A 21,234-nucleotide genomic window follows, 5' to 3' on the forward strand; every position below is an offset into this window, starting at 1 on the left:
AGATTTCTTAAACATTCCTAAATTAATAAAATCATTCAAAAAACATGTAAATTTCAGAAATTCTGCCTGTGAGAGTCTACATATTTAAAACAATTGTTACACCAATACAAGAGTCGGACTTACTTTCCAAATAAGTGATCTAGAAATATCAATCACCTATAAGGTGGACTTATCTTTTGCGTTTGGGTGAAAAATGTCCAAAAAATTCTATGCTACTTAACCTTCCGGTTTGGTGTTTTCCCCAGTGTTCTTTAAAAACATACTTTTTAAACTTACAGTAAAATGACTGAAGAAATGAATAAAGACTTTAAACTCAATTTTCATTTAGAAGAAAATTAAATAAATAAGAAAAAGAAACTAAACGATAGAAATAATATTCAATGACGATATTACCGTCTTTATTCAAAAATGACTTCACGCTTGAAGATCACGCATCGAGATCAATTCATAAAACTGAACCAAAATAATATTTTATAAAATAAATCACTTATTATTTTTGAGAAAATTTTATAATCTAATTCTTTACATTTTTTCTCTTTCCAGACACTGCCATATAAAAACAGAAGCTGCAAACTTTACAACCTTCAACTTCAAAACTACCTCGTTTAAGCTACAAAATATTGAAAATAATTCGTAAAACCGATTAAAATAAGCTGCCAGTGTCTTTGTTTAGACACCAACAAGACAACAAACGCATAGAACTCTACAAAAACTATACAAAAAGAAATTAAGAAGCTCTAATTGGGGAACTTCACTGTTATCAACTATTTTATAATAACAAAAAATCAAAAGCAAATATCGAAAATGGATGAATATTTAGTAGAAATCTCATAGAATACTTTAATTTGAAACACAAAAGTCCCACTTATCACCCATATTGAATCCAAACGCATCCCCTCAACAAATATCCCAGCTACACCACACCAACCCCAACAAACTCCTACAATACCTACCAACTACCCAAACTACCAACACCGACAGCCACAACAAAATATGAATCCCTCGACAAATGCCAGCGACGTCGATGCCGCGGCAAATCCACAAATGCTCAATTTTCAGTCTCCACAACGCCAGATAAAGACAAGCCAAGCTTCAAGTCCAGTTGGTACACCCTACAAACAGAACGGCAGCAATGGCGATGCTAGTTTGAACGGCACACCMTTACACAATGGTCACGGCAATGCCAATGGCACTAATGGTTATCAGAATGGTACACGACGTGATTCTACGCAAGCCTGGACTCCACTACTGTCAAACGGTAATGGTAACAGTGCTACACTAAACAATGGTAATGGTAACACTGGCTTGACAGACAACAGCTTAGTTGGCACAGCAAGTATTAATGGAACGGAAGACGGCAGTTTAGCGGGACAAGAGGCGAATGAAACACTGGGTGATCCCACCACTGTACTATACACCACATCGACCAGTAACAACAACGAATGGAAAGATGCCGAACAAATAAATAACCTCAAAAACGGACTGTTACATTATCCGGCCMATCATCAGGGCAACAATAATGGTTCGCTAATGAACGGCAAGAATGGTATCGGCTTGGGCGTACCAGACAAGTATGATGAACAAGATCCACTTACCGGCTTATATGCTCAAAAAAATACAMGAACRCGTGAACCGGATGAATCGGATACAGATTCCGAATTGAGTAATGGCGATCGACAAGCTCCCGGCTGCGGTTTATTCGGCTGTCGGCCGAAATGGGCGCGAAACTTTGCCTCGACTAATGTCTTCATGGTGGTCTTTTTGCTCGCCTAYATTTTACAGGGCATGTATATGACATATTTCGTGTCGGTGATCACTACCATCGAGAAACTATTTCAGATCAAATCGAAAACGACGGGTTTTCTATTAAGTGCCAGTGAGATGGGTCAAATTAGTACCGCTATGTTGTTAACCTACTTCGCGGGACGTGGTCATCGCCCACGTTGGATCGCTTGCGGCATGGTATTATTCTCCATTGCAGCTTTCGCTTGCTCATTGCCRCATTTTATATTTGGCAAACAACTGATGCAATCACTTGATACGCTCAGTAATGGCGGCAATGGTGGTAATGCGGCAATGCGCGCCTTACATGGTCAAATGCTGCACGCCAGTTATGGACTGCATGGAATGAATGACACAATAAATGCGAAAAGTGCGAACGCATTGGAAGGCGGTCTCARTGCATTGTTGGCCAATGTGCCGGGCTCGCACGAAATGAATCTGTGCATACCGGGACAGAACTCAACGAACTCCAACACAGGTATGTTAACTATAAAGTATATTTATGCTAAAGAATTACGAAAAAGTGTGAAAATTAGGTGCAGGAATCGGCTTTCCTCAATTTTGACTTTGGGTTTTAAAACATTATTCTTCTTCTTTTTTGAATTCGAATTTACAACAGCACGCCAGTAATTCTTCCTTTTCGCTGTTTGGCGCCAATTGGAGATTCCAAGTGTAGTGAGGTTTTTCTCCACCTGGTCTTTCCAACGGATTAGAGGTCCTGCTTCCCTCGGCGAGTATTACGCCGAATACATTCAAAGCTGGAGCGTTTTCATCCATTCAGATGAGACAAAATATTTATGTACAAATCTGAAATTTCGCACACCTTTTTTCCCCCGAGACGGTGCTCATTTGTGAGATCAGCCGATATCGGACCACGTACATTCTCCGAATACATTTTTCAGATTGGACAGATTTTGTCATTTTCAAGTTGTTTTGGGTACTTCGTTCAGTCCCTCATTAACACTTATTTCAGTCCTTCATTTGACTAAGAAGTCTCATCCGATATTTAACCATAATTATCTTTTTTATAGAATGCGATGAGGATCAAAAACTGGAACAGGCCTCACACTCAAAAATCACCGTTATTGTACTGTGCATATTCTTCGCTAGCCTTTTGAGCTCTGGCATTGGACAGACGGCAGTAGCCACACTAGGCATACCGTACATAGATGATAATGTGGCMAGTAAACAGTCACCTATGTATATGGCCATAACAATTGGTGTACGSATTTTGGGACCCGCATCCGGTTTCATTGTGGGTTCATTTTGTACGCGCTGGTATGTGAATTTCTCCAATCCCGGCTTCGATGCTAGCGATCCACGTTGGATTGGTGCCTGGTGGCTGGGACCAGTTGGGATTGGCACTCTAATGTTGCTGTCATCCTTTGCCATGTTCTCATTCCCAAAACAGTTGCGCGGCAAACGAAACCCCAATGCCGGCGAGACTAAAGCTGATGGCGGTGATGAAGCGGCAGCCGCAGTGGAGGTGGATGAGAARCCGAAATTGAGAGGTTCGATAACTTYCTTGTAAAAATGTTTGGKAAAATTTTAAGTGCTTAAATGTTGATTTATTATTTGTATTGTCAAAGATTTTCCAAAGACCGTACGACGTCAACTTAAAAATGACATTTTGATGTTCCGCACTGCTTCGTGTGTCTTCCATCTCTTGCCAATCGCTGGACTCTATACTTTTCTACCGAAATACCTCGAAACACAGTTCCGTTTAACCACCTATGATGCCAGCATGATTGCCGCCTTTTGTGGCATACTCGTTATGGGTGTGGGCATTGTAATATCCGGTTTGGTAATTTTGAAATTGAAGCCGTCAGCGCGTTCCGTAGCCGCTTGGATTGCATTCACAGCACTGTTCTACTCAGCCGGCATGGTTGTGCTGATGTTTGTGGGATGTAGCATGAACGACTTTGCTGGTTACAAGAGTGCTACGACTGATTCGTAAGTAATATATATTACATTACATGTATAGATATACCTACATTTTATAAATATATATTATAAAATAAATATGTATGTACATACATTTTTAATACCAAATTAATTTGCATTTACAGTCCTGCCATGATCGAACCGGCATGTGACCTCAATTGTTCCTGTGATACGGGTAATTACGCCCCCATTTGCGGCATGGATGGTCGTATATATATTTCCACCTGTCATGCGGGTTGTGCAGCGTCAGCATTGACTGATAACGGCACCTTGTTCAGTAACTGTACATGCATTCCAGATTGTAAGTTTCAAAGTGTTATTTACACGTACACTCATACACACACACAGATAAATAGACATCTATTTACTCGTATTCACAATTTCCATATTCGCTCGAAGCATGTGCCCCATGCGTATACGTAACATTTTACCAAAATTCAAATTCCCCCACWGGCAACCAATTTTGCTTTTCATTCACATAAATCATAAGAAGTTTAATTTTTTTTATTAAGAATCAATTCAATACGGGATAAATTAAAAAATATATGTCTTTCTAGAGTAACATTTCCATAAATATATCTAATTGGTTATATTCTATGATTTTGCTTAAGTATGTATGAAATTTGCGGGGATTTAAATTTTTTAATTACAAATATTTGGATTATAAATAGTATGCACATGGCATGTATGACAAAAAATCCCCGAAACACTTTTCATAAGCAGTTTTTGAGCAGACCTTCAGTTCATTTTGTTTTATCTCTTCGATCGGACGAATATGAGTTCGACGGGGCGGTAACTTCAGTTTGGGAAAGAAGAAAAAAACACAAGAAGCCAAATCAAGTGAATACAGTGGTTGATCGCTAGTATTCATTGCGTTTTTGGCTTTAAATTCAGTCACAATCGTACCCTTTTTGAAAAAAGTATACGTTTCATACCCAAGAAATCCACCAAAATCATTCGAACGGACCCACTGGAGATGACGAGCTCTCTTGTCATCTTTCTAACACTCTGCTGACGATTTCAAGCACCGTAGCCTTCACTTTTTTAATATTTTCATCAGTTTAAGAGGTTGAAGGTCGTCCAGAAGGAGGCATGTCTTCAACGATGTCTCGACTGTCTTCGAAGGCTTTGTAGCACTCGTAAGCTTGTGTTTTTGATAAAATCATCGTAATTTCCATTTTCCAWCATTCGCAACGACTCCCCGCTCAAACTTTGATTAGAAATACAAAATTTGAGACCAATTCTTAGCTCGATATTTTTCTTCTTCTTTATTCGCGTAGACACCGCTTACACTGTTATACTTTTACAATTTTTTTTATTAGCCATGTTATGTTCATGAAGTTTGGCATATATTACTGGCCAAGGCATCACAACAAACTTCGAACATGCAGGGTTTGTCCGGAAAGTAATAGGAAGTAATAGGCGAATTTTCTTCGCCGCGACTGTACTTCAGAGCGTGCGCACACCGAATGGATTCGGTAGAGGGCGTTCCTAGCTAATAAACGAGCGGCTGATCAGTTGTCTCCAAACACATGGAGAGTCAGGACAAACATTTTCCTGCGACATGTTTTTGTGAGTGGTGCAAGCCGAAGCGGCTCAGTGGAAGTGTGCCAAGAAAATTTTAACATGTGAGAAAGTAACCTCCAATTTTTTAATAACGTAATGACAGGTGATCTTTTAGTATGATTCCGAGAAGAACGAGCAAATCCAAGGTGAAAACGACCCTCATTATATTTTATCAAAGGCAAATTATCTGACATCAAAGGCATCGTTCACCATGATTTTGTTCCTAATGTACAAACCGTCAACGCCAAGTTTTACACATCGAAAGTCCTCAAGAGACTGAAACGAAGGGCCAATCGGCTCCGACAAGACATCCCAGCCTTCGCAACGAAGCCATCCCACAACCCAACGTGGTCCCCCTTTTCTTTTTTTTTTTTTTTGTTTTGGTTCCTTGCCTGAAAAGGCCGATGAAGGCAAGCATTTCGAGACGACAGACGCGATCCATGCACCTGGGCTCTCAAGGATAATCCGGATAATGCCTTCCGTGACGCCTTCAATGCTTGGAAATCGCACTGCCAGCGCTGTATCGACTATATTTCAAAGAATTGAAACGATTAGTTCAATAAATTTTCTTAAATCGACTCAGTCCTATTACTTTCCGAACAAACCTTGTAAGTTCTAGTGGAGAAATAAATCAAGCAGAACAGAATTGAATTTTTAAAAATGTATAAGTTACTCATTTCACTTTCACTTAACTTATTAAAACCCCTCGTAATGTAGGTATTAATGCTAGACCCTTATTGAAATTAGTTTTAGCAACTTCATTTTCAAAAAATGATATATTTTTTTATACACTCCATACATTTATCAGTCTTACATAATTTAATACTCATTTACTCTATATATAATATATATAATATGCATATTTAGAGCCATTCATTTGCATGGCTTTTTCATTTTCATTTATTAATTATTGCATTTTATTTCATTTTTTCTCATATACATTAATTATTTTTTACCCATTTCCTCGAGTCACTGTCATAACCTACCCCATTTTTCTTCTTTTCTCTTCTTTCTACCCCACCCAACCAACTTTCTGTTGCGTGCGCGTGTTTATCTGTTCTTGCAGCTTTTAAGAACCAAGCGATCGGCGGATATTGCGCTAATAACTGTAAGAATTTCATATTCTTCATCATCATATTCGCCGTTTGTGTGTTTATGCATTCGACATCGGAGGTAGGCAGCATGTTGTTGGTGATGCGTTGCACACATCCAAATGGTAAGTGATATCAAAGCAAAATCAAAATTTTTTTGTAAATTTTTAGTAATTTAGTTTAAAGTATATTATTTCGAAAATAAATTTAGAGAGCGCATATTTTTTACACTTATAAAGGGTGATCCATTTCGACTTATTGTAGTTTTTTAAAGGAAAAAAAGCAGAAACTTCACATTTAATGGGGAATGTTAATTATCATTTGAAAGAATATTCTTTGGGATTTATTTTTTGAAAATTATCTTTTTAAAATGTTGGCCGCGGTTAAGTCTTAGATGGTCCATCTGCATCCATCCATCCAATTTTCGAAGCGGTATTATCCGAATAGACTTTAGACTTTACTTATCCACTCAATGAAACGTCTAACAGTGTGATATCACACGATTTTGGTGGCCCCTCGACCGGACAAAAACGTGTAATTTTTCAAAAAATAAAAATTCTCACAAAACCGCTGTTTTTTCTCGATGAAATGGCAACTCTTGAATATCTTCAGGAGCTCTTCATCCCAGATGCGGAAATTTTGCATGGTCACAGAGCCAGTGAACTAGAAATGGGCCTCATCGTCGAACAAAATTTGGCTCGACAAAATTAGATCTCCTTGGAASTTTTCAAGAGCCYATAGCGCGAAGCGATGACGCTTGGGAAGGTCGAGCGGCTTCAATTCTTTCACAAGCTRTATTTTGTAAGCTTTCAATATAAGATTTCGACGCCAAATCGTGTGATATGTAAGCCCAAGTTACTGCCAACGGCGCCAACTCGACTCTCCACGATCTTCGTGAACAATTTCAGCTACAGTGGCTATATTTTCTTGCTGTGTGACGTGGTCTATTCGGTCAAAAATCATCCAATAAGGAATGCTGGAGATACCAATATACAGAATGGAGATCTTTGCATCTGGTTTTCGAAACCCCAATCTAATTTAATCGAAAATACATTTTGGTTCATATATATAATATTGCGGCACAAAGATTTGACTGCTTAGAACCCTTTAAATATTGAACTAAAATGTTATTGAAAACCGATTTTAGGACCAGAACTACATTTCGAAATTATTAAAAATTAAGGATTCCAAAGGAAAAAGTTAATTTTACTTTTAGGAGACCATCTAAGACGTATTTAATAAAAAATATTTACTGTATTTAGATATTAAGCATTAGTGTGCTTGTAATGCCTATTTATAAATCCTAAAATATAATTGTTGAAAATTGAAATTCAGTTTACAAGTCGTCTTAACAAATATTTTCGATCATATTAATTATATCACTATATTCTTTACTAAAATCTAACGCTTATGAATTATAATTTCATTTAYTTTTACAGACAAAGCCATGGCTATGGGCATCATACAGTCGGCGATTGGATTATTCGGTAATGTTCCTTGTCCAATTATTTATGGCGCGGTGGTCGATTCGGCGTGTCTTCTCTGGAAAACGGTGTGTGGCAAGCATGGAGCTTGCTCGCTGTACGATTCGGACACGTTTAGGCACTATTTCCTCGGTAAGAATACATATTTTGACAAAAAAGCACCCGGAAATTGTTATTAAATTCCCCGGGTAAATTATTTTGCAAAAAAATTTGCTAAGTTGGTAAGACTACCCTTAATTACTATCCCAAATATGAGGTCGATCTRTCAACCAGTTTGTTTACAGCAGCTTCGATACACATCAGTAATGCGTTGCGATTTTTACAAGAGATAAATACTTATGTATATCGAAGAAACAATTTGTCTCGATTTTTTTATTTCTAACCGAATCTCGTTTTCAAAGGCTTACGGTAATTCAAAAACACAAGCCTACAAGTGGTACGGAGCCATCAAAGACTGTCTAGAGATCATTGAAGACAGGCCTTGTTCTGAACGACCTTTGACCTCTTCAAATGATGAAAATATTAAAAAAGTAAAGGATATGGTGTTTGAAAATCGTCAGGTAAGTGTTGGAGATGGCAAGAGAGCTCGACATCTCTCGCGAGTCCGTGCGAATGATTTTGGTGGATATTTTGGATGTGAAACGCGTTCTTGATCTACCCGTTCCGATAAAGCAGAACTTTTTTCAAAAAGATTACCGTAAACAGGTCTCTTTCAACACGCTTGATCGTCCAAATTGCTATCCCACGTACAATTTCCGGGTACTTTTTTGTCACAATGTATGAATTAAAAAAATATTTCTCCAACGAATCTAAAAAGTTGTTAGTCTTTATAACTAATTAACAYCTATTAATTTTTTTTATCTCACCAGGTATTACCGCCGGCATAATGTTCCTGGCATTCATAATGGATTTGGTGGTGTGGAGCAAGGCGCATCGCATCGACATAACGCCCGAGGACGGCAGTGAACCGCACGGCAAACAAACAGCCGCAGAAACGGAGTGCAAAAAGTCAATGGTGGCACCCGATACGAGCGTCTGARCAGCACTGCCATCCAAAGGAGACGAACATATGTAGCTGAAAGAACAAAAACAAAAGAAAATTAAACAAGAAAACATTTGAATAAGTGTCTTTATAGGCTTGTTTCACACAAACAAAAAGTTTCAAAACGGAATTCAGTTAAAAATACATATAGAAAATGAGTTGAGCAACTGGATGAGAATGTATTCAAAGTAACGTGAACATGACGACGCACAATGTGGCCAAAACAAAGGCGCTCGAGAAATGCAAAGCTGGATGTGGTGTGTGTGTGTATGAGTGTCTGTCACATGCTTTGCAAGAATTTGACGACGAAGGAATGCGATTTTGCATTTATTGTTTATAGTTGATTTATTGGTTAGTTTAGTTAAAGTTTTAGTTAATGACAGTTTAGTTATAGACAGCAAAAACAATGAAAAAAGAAAAAATTAAAATAAAGATAAAAATGAAAATGAAAATGAAAATAAAAACAAAAGCAAAGAGAGCGCGACGATTGGATACTAACGGCATGCATTGGGATTAGCATGTRTGGCTAAGCATGAATGAAATATAAAAGTAAAAACGAAAGTAAAAATAAAAATATAAAAAATATCAAAATACATACATACAAATGTACATACATAGAGACGGCAGAGAAATAAAAATAATAATAATTGGATATTTCTGCGTATATAAAAACATACAAATTTATTTTTTTTTTTTTATTTTTACATGTGGTATGTGCGCAAAACTATTTGTAAATTTATATTTAAATAAACGCTGCTTGCATTTTCAAATTTATATGTTAGAAAATGTATGTATGTATGTAACTGCGTACCATATAGTGAACACTTATTAATATGTCAACATTTTAACAAAATAAATCTCAGTTATAGACTAAAAATATTTTTTAAAGGAAAAGCAAAAAAGAATATTTATACAATAATACATACACACATGCATATGTATGAATGTGTGCATGTTGCTAAACACAAAATTAAGTGTAATAAAAAAAATATATATTTAAAAAATATAACAGCAAAGAAAAATGCAAGCAAAGTACACAAACATWCATATCGTCACCTAAAATGCAAAATAACGTATCATCAAAAAATCCGAAATTGAGTGTCTTATTGATTACGATTCAATACTTCAAATTACAATATGTATTATTACATATGTTTTCAGGTTCTRCGCTTATATCTATATGTCCCAGTTTTAACCAATATTAAAATGTTTTTTTCACTATTGTTCCAATTTTATTTCGTGTTTCATTCACGCCACTGTAAATTTTCGAAAATGTTGTTACGTTATTTTGCATTTTAGGTGACGATATGTACATATGTATGTATGAATGCGTGTGTAAATTTCAATTAATATTAGTGGCTAGACTTTGTAAACAAATTAAGTGGCATAAAAATTTACGTACCCTTTATACATATGTACTATGTGAACAAATATATGTACATATGTATGTATGTCTACGCTTCTATATAATATTGCATGCGCTCAATTACATTTTTCAGAAAATGAAATTTAAAAAAGTTAAAAGTAAATACATTCATACATATGTATGTATATGTTTATGTGCATATTTGCTTATTGTACTATGTATTACACATATATGTACATACATTGACTGCGGACTGCTGTATTAGTCGAGGCAGTGCATTCAGTTAAGCACTTGTATAAGGTAGCAACTATTATTAAATAACACAAAACATACATACACATAGAACTACTCCTATACATACCTACACTACATATATATTATTTCATACGTTAATTTCTATTTAGTAATATTAAATGTATAAAATTTTAATGTAATGCAACCTATCTGTGGTAGTTAAATTTTAGTTACAATTTAATATACATATACACATACATATACCATATACACATAATTTTAAATGTAAGTTGAAAATAAAAATAAAGTAAAAAAAAATAATAATCATAAATATAATTAGGTGTAGTTTTAATATATTATTTTTGCGGAAGAAAACAAACAACCTTTTTTCAAAAATTTTTTACTCATATAAAAAAGGAAATATTGTTTTAGAATTTATTATTGACAAAGAAATTCTKAAATTTTTGGGAAAAAATATTTTAACCTCGGCCATTTCTGGTGACCCCTCGGAAAAAATATGCATCCAAACTCCGTGTTTTAGTTAAAACCTTAACTCGGAACTGGACAAATAAAAAAACTGATCTCCCCATTCCACGCTCAATCAAGTTTATATAAATGCATAACAAACCAGTTTTATTTTCTTATTAATTACATACATTTTACATTTTCATCAATATACGCGTTTAAAGGCGTTCTTAACGTAGTTATGTTATCTTTTTCAACTAAAGATTTTTTTTCGTAATACGTTTTCCATGCACACAGCTTTTTTCTCAAATAATACAATAGTCTTCGATAAAATGTTATTTGGTCTATTGTCATYGAATCAAAAGTTATGCTAAATGCACTTGCTACTCGCAAAGCAAGCTAACAAAAAATTTAGTAATCTAACAGTGTTAACGTTATTATGTTTAACAGTACAAAAATTAAGTATGTAGCTTTTTTTCATAAACTATAAACAATACCAAAAAGTCATAAGGCAAAAAAAGGAAAATTTCCTTTTAGCATCAGCTCTCCGATGCCCACACTTTGAAGGTACGATCGAAAGACGCCGTTACAATATGTTGCGAGTCGGGTGAGATGTCGACAGCCATTATTTTGCCATCATGTCCCAATAATGTTTTTAATGGCTGCCAAGTTTTATTTGACCAAATTTTTGTGGTGCAATCATAGGAGGATGTAACCAGAAAACTGCCACCATCTCGTTGGTATTTAACATCTGATATTAGGTTTGTATGTGCAGGAATCGTATAAACTGGCTGTCGACGACGTAAGTCCCAAATTTTGCAAGTATTGTCCTGTGAACCAGTGGCAATATGAAATCCATTTGGCGAGAAATCCACGCCAAAAATAGAGCCCAGATGACCTTCGAGAAACATTACGCAACGGCCTGCATTAAAGATACAAACATGCCATTTTACCAAAGTAATATGCGAAAAAATTAAAATAATAAACAAACCTGTTCTTAGATCCCATACGCGTCCAAATGCGTCAAGTCCACCAGTCACGATGACACTACCATCGATTTGAAAGCTAAGGCTATGAACTGCTTTGGCATGGCCCTCTTGATGCAGAACTTCAGTTTTTTGTTCCAAGTCCCATAAGCGCCAAGAGGAGTCATAACAAGCTGTTGCTAGAAAACGACCAGATGGATGAAACCCTAATTTGGAAACTCTATGTGGCATATGCCCTGTTATATCTGCTAAAGATTCTTCCGAATTAAAGCCCCACAACTTCACTGCTCCATCATGACCACCAGAAGCCATTGCTACAACATTTTTATCATCTTGCGTTACGCCTGGTCGAAATGCTACACCACCGACATAACTTGCATGACCTCGAAGTGTTAACAGTAGCTTACAATCTGGTACTGTCCAGACTTTGCACAAACCGGACCATGACGAAGTCATAATCAATTTAGAGTCGTCGCTAAACGCTACTCCACTTACTGGACGCGTATCTCCCACTTGACTGCATTGCGGTGCTAAGGCATGTAAACGCTTTTGAAGCTCGACTAATCGGCCAGCGCGTGTTGCGCTTGGTACATCTAGTAGAGATCGCGCATGTTCTAGACGTGTTTTTGCTCTTGGCAAGGAGTAATCTGCAATCCATATTCTTGCCACACGTAAGGCTTCCGGTCCTTCGTGGTACCATGTTGTTTCTTGTTCTTTCTGAAGTTGTTTTCGCTCTTCCTCTTCGGTTTGCTTTTGCTTAATCGCATTTTCACCCAAGCTAGCTAACAACTCTTTTAAACGGCGCCGTCTTTCTGCTGGACCCTCCCCAAAGTAGCATATCGGTTCATTTAAYTGTCGCAAATTAGCTTTTATTTCCGCATCATCAGTGGAAACGTTTATTTGACGTGCACGTTTTTTACGTTCAAATTCCTTTAGTAGCGCTTCTTTGTCTTTCGCTACTTCTGTTTCCAAGTCAAAATAGTCGTCATCGATCTTATTAGCTAAAGCACCAGAAGTCGGCGGTAACGTTGGCGCTGTTGGTTTTTTCACCTCCTCATAATCTTCATCAGATTCGATATCTTCGAGTTGATTGGTAACCGCAACACCACTTGATGTGGATGCAGTGGCAGTGGAGCTTGCCCCCGCAACAGCAGCTGTCTGGCGCTTTCTCTCTACTTCTTCCARAGAACCGTAGTGCAGTGTKCGCTGCCTTTTAACATACTGRATGTCCTCGTCATCGGACATATTATTTGYCAATTTTAAATAAAATAACTGAATAAAAYGTTTTAAACTTAATTTATACCGAAATCTAACAAAAACCAGAAAATRCACATTCCCACCAATTTCAGTAACTTGCCGGCGTTTCAAATAGTATTGCTAGTAATTTATCGCAATTATCGATATTTTAGAAATACTCAAACTCTATCGACGGTCAGTTCTGATATGCGATCGTTGTTCTGATCGAAATGGAATGGAATATAAAATTTATTAATGAATGATGATGATATCTATTAGATTTACAAATCTAATCTATCGTGTACTGATATCTATTAGATTTACAAATTTCTTGAAAATGTCGAATATATCACAATTGCAACTAGAATAAGGACCTATTTGTATGGTGAAAAAAACTAAGACGAAAATGGCAAACTGCCATCTTTGAATATAATATATAAATCATTATTATACAGATATTATTGTATCCCATTAATTGTTATAAACTTTTTATTGTGACAATTATATTTTAGACGATTTTGTGCTGGCAATAATGTTAATTGGTCTCTGTATATGACGTTGGCACCCCTTGTAAATTCGCGCAACCTCACGCTGACCCGTTCACACACCTGTTATTGAGTCATAAGCTAGAAAGAGAACGCGAGTCAGGTCACGAAAATTGAAACTTCATTTTAAGTTTTTTTGTTCCCTGAAAAAATTATACTAGACAAGAAGGAAAAAAGAGAAAAGTTAGTGAAAGAATATTTTAATTGCGGAAAAAAAGTATTTTTCAGTTTGAAAAGTCGCCAAATTAAAGACAAATAAGTGTAATCTATTTTTAGTGCTTTTATCAGAGGTATGTTGTCGATATTAGCTAAAATAAAAAAATACTACTTCCAGACACAAAATAGCGTGTAAAAATCTGTTAAAAACGGTGAATAATACATTGAATGCCAAACGAAGTTTTCGGTAWTCCGTTTCTTTATCGATCGAAATAATTTACACAGGTCGCAAATTATTACTAAATATTGTAAAAATTTTGCACTAGATTATATATGTATATACGATATAAAATAGGAGTGTATATTTCGTCTGCCAAGTGGTCGCACCCGTGTCTGCCCTTACCTGATACGCGCATGACACCAGTGCGCACCCTTTAGCGAACCTTTACTTTTTATTCATTGCAAAACTTTAATTCTTACAGGTATTTCACCCCTTACAAGAAAACAAAGCAAGACAAGATGACGTGGGAACCGCAAGCCGAAGGTTTACAGCAAATAATTACAATTCTTAAACAGTCTCAGTCTCCGGACACAGCCACTCAAATGGCTGTTCAACTGGTAAGTTATAAAGTCTATTATAGGAATATTTGTATATTAACTTAAGAATTATGAAGAGTACTTTTTGTATAAAAATTAATATACACTACATTCTTTATGTGATATTTTAATTCACAGAAACTGGAGGAATTAAATCAGTATCCCGATTTCAACAATTATCTTATCTTTGTACTGACAAAACTCAAAACGGAAGAGGAGCCAACGCGCTCCCTTAGCGGTCTAATATTGAAAAATAATATACGAATGCATGGAAATAACTTGCAGCCAGAGATTGTCGAATATATTAAGCACGAATGTTTACAAGCTATTGGAGATCCCTCACCGCTAATACGTGCTACTGTTGGTATATTAATTACGACTATCGCCAGTAATGGCGGTCTGCAGAATTGGCCTCAATTGCTACCCTCCCTATGCGATATGCTAGATTCGCAAGATTACAATGTATGTGAAGGTGCTTTCAGTGCATTACAGAAAATATGCGAAGACTCGGCTGAAATACTTGATTCGGCAGCACTCAATCGGCCGTTAAACGTTATGATACCGAAATTTCTGCAATATTTCAGCCACAATAGCCCAAAGATTCGCTCACATGCCATAGCTTGTATAAATCAATTTATTGTGAATCGATCACAAGCTTTGATGCTACATATAGACACATTCATTGAAAGTTTGTTTAACCTATCTTCTGATGAGGATCACGAGGTAMGAAAGAATGTATGTCACGGATTGGTTATGTTGTTGGAAGTGCGCATAGATCGTTTGTTGCCGCATATGCCCCAAATTATAGAGGTGAGTGAATAAATAATTGTCAAAAATTTTAAAACGTTTTCTAATAGTTTTCGATATAAAAAAATTTAGAACAAATCTTTGTCCACCATTTGTTTCTTTATAAATATGTGTTTAAAGCATATTTATTAATATATAATAATTATATCTTCTATTTTTAGTATATGCTAATGCGTACTCAAGACTCAGATGAAGGTGTAGCCCTTGAAGCCTCGGAATTCTGGTTATCTCTTGCTGAGCAGAATATTTGCAAAGAAGTGTTGGCGCCATATTTGGGACAACTAGCACCTGTGTTGGTACACGGGATGCGTTATTCAGAAATTGATATCATCCTATTAAAAGGAAATGTTGAAGAGGATGATATGGTGCCCGATCGAGAGGAAGACATACGTCCCAGATTCCATAAATCTCGTACGCATACAATCAAATCCGGCGAAACMGGTGTAGATGAAGATGATGAAGACGACGTGTTAGATGACGATAGTTCGCTCTCTGAATGGAATTTACGAAAATGTAGTGCAGCCGCATTAGACGTACTAGCAAATGTCTTCCGCGAAGAATGTTTACCCATTGTTTTGCCTATTCTCAAGGATACTCTGTTTCATCAGGAATGGGTTATCAAGGAGAGTGGTGTATTGGCATTAGGCGCAATTGCCGAAGGCTGCATGCAAGGAATGATACAGCATTTGCCCGAACTGATACCCTATTTGATTAGTTGTTTATCAGATAAAAAAGCGCTAGTTCGATCCATCACTTGTTGGACACTATCACGTTATGCTAATTGGGTTGTAAATCAGCCACATGATCAATATTTGAAACCATTAATGGAAGAATTGCTTAAGCGTATATTAGATTCCAATAAGCGCGTACAAGAGGCAGCCTGCTCTGCATTCGCCACACTTGAAGAAGAGGCTTGTACCGAACTCGTGCCATATTTAGAATATATATTGAAAACACTAGTGTTCGCTTTTTCGAAATATCAGCATAAAAACTTGCTTATTCTATATGATGCAGTTGGCACCTTAGCCGATTCGGTCGGCCACCATCTGAATAAACCACAATATATAGACATTTTGATGCCACCATTAATTGAAAAGTGGAACTTACTCAAGGATGATGATAAAGATCTCTTTCCTCTATTGGAGTGTTTGTCAAGTATCGCTACCGCATTGCAATCTGGATTCTTACCTTATTGCGATCCAGTTTACCAACGTTGCATATCGCTGATAGAACAAACACTGAATCAGGATATGGTGAGTTAAAGCTAATACATATATGAGTGTAAAACAATAAGGAATTTATATATTATAGGCTTGTAAAACAAATCCTGGTTTCGAGCATCCAGATAAGGAGCGCATGATTGTTGCATTAGATTTGCTGTCAGGTTTGGCTGAGGGTTTAGATGGACATATTGAATCTTTAGTCGTCAAAAGCAATATAATGCAATTGCTCTATCAATGTATGCAAGATGTGTTGCCAGAAGTAAGTATTACAATACATTTGTACTCCATATTTGTAGATATACTATATGTATTTATATCACTTCAAATGTTTTTTTTTCGTTCTTTAGGTGCGACAATCATCGTTTGCATTATTGGGCGACTTGACTAAAGCCTGTTTTCAGCATGTGCATCCATTCATGTCGGAATTCTTTCCGATTTTAGGTCAAAATCTAAATCCTGATTACATTTCCGTATGCAATAATGCCACCTGGGCAATCGGCGAAATATGCATGAAACTAGGTTTGTTCAAATTGCGAATTCTTTTATATTAACCGCATTCATATAACTGTAATTAATGAATTCTAGGTGAGGAAACGCGACAGTACATACACCTCGTACTCAACGAACTGTTCGTGATCATAAATAGACCGAATACACCAAAAACGCTGCTCGAAAATACAGGTATGTAATTGTTAAGTCGGAAAATTTATCTACAACTATCGATATTGTTCATCGGAAAATTTGTATACGCCTAAATTCAACTGTAACTATCTGCTCTAATAACATTTGTGAGTGCATGGCTGTTCCATGTCCGTTTACTCTACAACTAATACATAAAAGCACTATGCTCTTCACACATAGTTTGGGAACAGTTGCACGTTTTAATTTCACTATAGTTAAAGAAGTCTGGAAACTGAAAGTTTCGAGTATAGAAAACCGCTTTCTTAATTTCATAGTCGCATTTTACTGCCTCAATGCAGTCGTATTTATCAAAAGGCGGATTTTTATGCGTTTAAGCGCTGTAAACACATTTTATTGCTACAACACAAACAACATTTAGTAATTCGATAAAAAATATATGCAGAGCTTAAAGTTAGATCATTTATTTCGAATGTTGCCTATTTATCACACTTCARTGCATATTTTGTACCAAACGTCAGCTAGCTCACGAAATTATGCACTGCATTTCGTTTTGGCCCAAACCAAAAAAAATTTATACTGGCGAACATATAACAAGTATTTAGCTTTATTTAAATTTTTTTGTTGAACGAATTGTTTACAACTATGTATGTATCTATATCGATTGCACTCACTTATCTAAATCTCAAGTGTTTGTCACATGATGTTATTTCGTTTTTTATTCAGTTCATTTGTCTTATGATACATATGTAAGAAATTTGTAATTCTCTTCAGAAATGTATATACATACATACATACATACATAATACATATATATATATATATGTAACTTAGCAGTCATTGCATTACATACATTGCATTCTTTAAGCGTTGATGGTTTCAGTTGAATAACAAAGTTTATATTTACAAATTTAATTAACACCTGTATTAATATTGATTTAAAAACAACGATTTATGTAACTTATTTGTATAATTGTTGAAACGCATATGTAATATAATTTATGATTTTCATTTTTTTCTGTTTTTTCTGTTTTTTAGCAATAACAATCGGTCGTCTAGGTTATGTGTGCCCAGTTGAAGTGGCTCCTTATTTGCCAGAATTTGTGCGACAGTGGTGTGTAACACTTTATATATGATTTCTATATGTTATACGATTTTTAATTCAACCACCGACCCTCGAAAATCAATCTCCCTACAATTTTAACTTGAACTCTTCCCCACTCCCACTAAAAAATTTAAAATCCATTTGCTTTTTTTCAAACAAGTAAAATAATGAAGCAAAATAATCCACCACACCTTGCATTTACATATGTATAATTTTTCATGTAATATAAAATATTTACATTTTGTACTTAATTATGATTTGCCAAGAAAAGCGTAAGTGTTTTATCGTTTTACGTTTGCATACAAAAAAAAAAAAAAATTGCTATACTGCTGGTAGTTAAATTAAAATAATTGCTTATTCATTATCTATCTATTCGCACACAGGTGTACATCTCTGCGTCATATAAGAGATAATGATGAGAAGGATTCAGCATTTCGTGGAATGTGTCACATGATTACCGTAAATCCTGGTGGCGTAGTGCCAGATTTTATATTCTTCTGCGATGCAGTGGCTTCATGGGTGAATCCGCCACAAGACTTGCATCAAATGATACAAAAGGTAACAGCTGTTGTTATACATGCACGGTAGRGTGCTGATTTTTAACAAACGCTTCTTGAAGTCTCAGTGTTTATCCTACAAATAGGATCCGTAAAAAATTCTTCAATTTCAATTTATTTTGATTTTATTATCCTTTAAATAGCGGGAACTTTTTCGGTCTTTTGCAATAAATTTTTTTTATCTCTAAATTCGAATACAAAATTTTCCACTCTCCAAAAAAAAGAAAGTTAAAGTTATGCATCGAATGTATTTTATTCATATAGTACACCACGTCGTATGAGCAACAGAATGTGTAAAGCACATATGAATGCTCAGTACTTTTGTTGTATAACTTTAATTGCTTGTAACTTTTAATAGTATTGTTTTATGGAAAAAATTATTAAGACTTAATGCAAAATTTAAAAAAATTGCTTGTTAAAAACCTTGAAAATTAATAGGTTGTTTACGTTGGAGCTTTGTTTTAAGACAAAAGCTGAAACTTCGAAAACACTAGACCTTTCACTTTTTTTTTTAAATCTTTGTGTTTTTACAGATATTACATGGCTTCAAAACCCAGGTGGGTGAAGAAAATTGGCGTCGTTTCGTCGATCAATTCCCGCCAAATCTTTCCGAGCGTCTAGGCGCTATGTACAACATTTAAAGAGCAAATATGTACTAGACATTGGGGGAATTGCTTGAAACGGCAGCAGGGGACACACACAAAAAGCTACCAAATGGTACAAGACACAGGGGTAGCCAAACAAATAGGTAATGGGGACAAAGTCAGCAAATGAAATGGAGTTGGGGAGAAAAACTACAAAAAAAGAAACGGTATCGGCTTACTGGTGGTGAGAATAACATTGCCTACGGTCACACACCAGGCAGTGTGGAAAGAGAAGAATTTACAAAAGCGTTTGCTTGTTAAGCAACAACAATAGATGGTTTAAAATTTTTGTCAGTCGTAAGTCCTCTTTCTCTTATATATATGTACATATATGTGAAAGTTGCGATATTGTGGTACTATTTTAAGAGTACACAATCCCTTTATTAAAAATTATATGATGCTAACAACCATTACGCAAAAAAAAAACAAACAAAAAGAGTATTTCAATAATAAATACGTTTGAGATCGTAAATTGAAAAGTAATTGAAAAGCAGCAAATGTAAGAGGTTTAAACTTGAAGAAAAGTAAAAAACGAAACAAAAACACATTAGAAGGCAAACATTTTTCAATCAAAACTTTTCCCCAACTTTAACACAAAATCATACTAAACACAACTAATAAAAAAGCAGAAATTTTTTATTGGAGAACAAAATATATATTCTTGTGAGCATAAATAACTATGTATGAAAACTAACATTTACTAACATAAGCATAAAATATATCTATTATACAGACATACTTATATAATATTATATAAAAAAAACAAAAATTTAAGTATGACCTTACTAAAAAACATTTAAATCCAACGAAACATTGAATCGTAAAATTATATTATTATAGGAAAGAAATAGGATTCAATGTTAAAAATGTTGTGTGGAAATTTTAATTTAGTTATTAACGTATGTACTTGATTCTGCTTTGAACAACAACCTTATAAATAGGCACAAATCATTTAGTAATAGGCGCTAAAATTTACTAAAACATATGCTATTTACAATATTATTTTGTATTTTTTTTTTTAAATCAGTACATTACTAATTTCACATTGTTTAGGGGTTTCGTAGCAAAAAAAAACTTTGAAAATTGTAGGGAAAATAATTTAGTTATTATTAATATTTCGGTCAATTTTTTGATCGACTTGAAAATACGTACATAATAATAAAAAGCAAACATCCGTTCGTTTGTTCGGGTCATCGTGTCGTCGCGTCGCGTATACAAAACACTGTCGTGATATACTTAATTATTATATAATTACTAAATAATGTACTGAATGAAAGGGTAAAGTCATTTATGAAAAATTGCATGCGAAATATACATACATACAATTTAAAAAGGCTTTTTGCTAATTTTAATTTAGTTGAATTTTTTATTATATTATTATTTTTTTTTATAATTTATCTTTTTTTTTATTAATTATCGACCAGAAGACTGAAAATAAATATATATTCTCACATTAAAGACACATTTTTAATGCATTTTTGGTTTATAGTAATTTTCGTTTTCAAACTATAAAACTTATCAGCATACGAAGTATTTGTTCCATTATGTAGGTGTGTGTTGCACCGGTTTCGAGTTTCGACAAACTTGCACCCAGAGTGAGCTATAAAGAGCGTTATTTTCTGGCAATAACTTGCATCAAATACGTTAGGCGATAGTTCGAAGCATTCGAAATCCTTTTGGTGCGTTGCAATGCATACTCTTTAATATTTTTTATGGTTTTAAGTTTTTATATACATAATTGTAATTATTTTTATGAAAGCTGTTG

The 21,234-nt window shown here is 35.2% G+C and overlaps 3 protein-coding genes across 3 annotated transcripts; 2 read left to right on the forward strand and 1 right to left on the reverse strand.

The window, feature by feature from the left end:
• The first annotated feature begins 993 nt into the window (after positions 1 to 993).
• LOC108973410 (solute carrier organic anion transporter family member 3A1) lies at positions 994 to 9,451 on the forward strand. The gene is made up of 7 exons (XM_018940667.1): positions 994 to 2,260; positions 2,814 to 3,293; positions 3,372 to 3,735; positions 3,852 to 4,027; positions 6,359 to 6,508; positions 7,823 to 7,999; positions 8,737 to 9,451. Exons 1-7 carry the CDS (start codon positions 994 to 996, stop codon positions 8,904 to 8,906), a joined length of 2,784 nt encoding a protein of 927 aa, XP_018796212.1. The 3' UTR covers positions 8,907 to 9,451.
• A 1,659-nt stretch (positions 9,452 to 11,110) lies between these two features.
• LOC108973393 (U4/U6 small nuclear ribonucleoprotein Prp4) lies at positions 11,111 to 13,323 on the reverse strand. The gene is made up of 2 exons (XM_018940643.1): positions 11,966 to 13,323; positions 11,111 to 11,896 (listed from the first exon to the last, which is right to left on the reverse strand). The coding sequence occupies exons 1-2, from the start codon at positions 13,203 to 13,205 to the stop codon at positions 11,514 to 11,516; spliced, it is 1,623 nt and encodes a 540-aa protein (XP_018796188.1). The 5' UTR covers positions 13,206 to 13,323; the 3' UTR covers positions 11,111 to 11,513.
• Positions 13,324 to 13,864: 541 nt separating this feature from the next.
• On the forward strand, positions 13,865 to 20,186 carry LOC108973411 (transportin-1-like). Its single transcript, XM_018940668.1, has 10 exons — positions 13,865 to 14,031; positions 14,380 to 14,515; positions 14,633 to 15,304; positions 15,463 to 16,554; positions 16,613 to 16,783; positions 16,872 to 17,043; positions 17,110 to 17,205; positions 18,202 to 18,277; positions 18,652 to 18,826; positions 19,359 to 20,186. Exons 2-10 carry the CDS (start codon positions 14,417 to 14,419, stop codon positions 19,464 to 19,466), a joined length of 2,661 nt encoding a protein of 886 aa, XP_018796213.1. The 5' UTR covers positions 13,865 to 14,031; positions 14,380 to 14,416; the 3' UTR covers positions 19,467 to 20,186.
• Positions 20,187 to 21,234: the final 1,048 nt, after the last annotated feature.

The sequence above is a fragment of the Bactrocera latifrons genome, unplaced genomic scaffold, assembly GCF_001853355.1.
Source record: "Bactrocera latifrons isolate USDA-ARS-PBARC rearing strain unplaced genomic scaffold, ASM185335v1 scaffold_474, whole genome shotgun sequence".
Lineage (NCBI taxonomy): Eukaryota > Metazoa > Arthropoda > Insecta > Diptera > Tephritidae > Bactrocera > Bactrocera latifrons.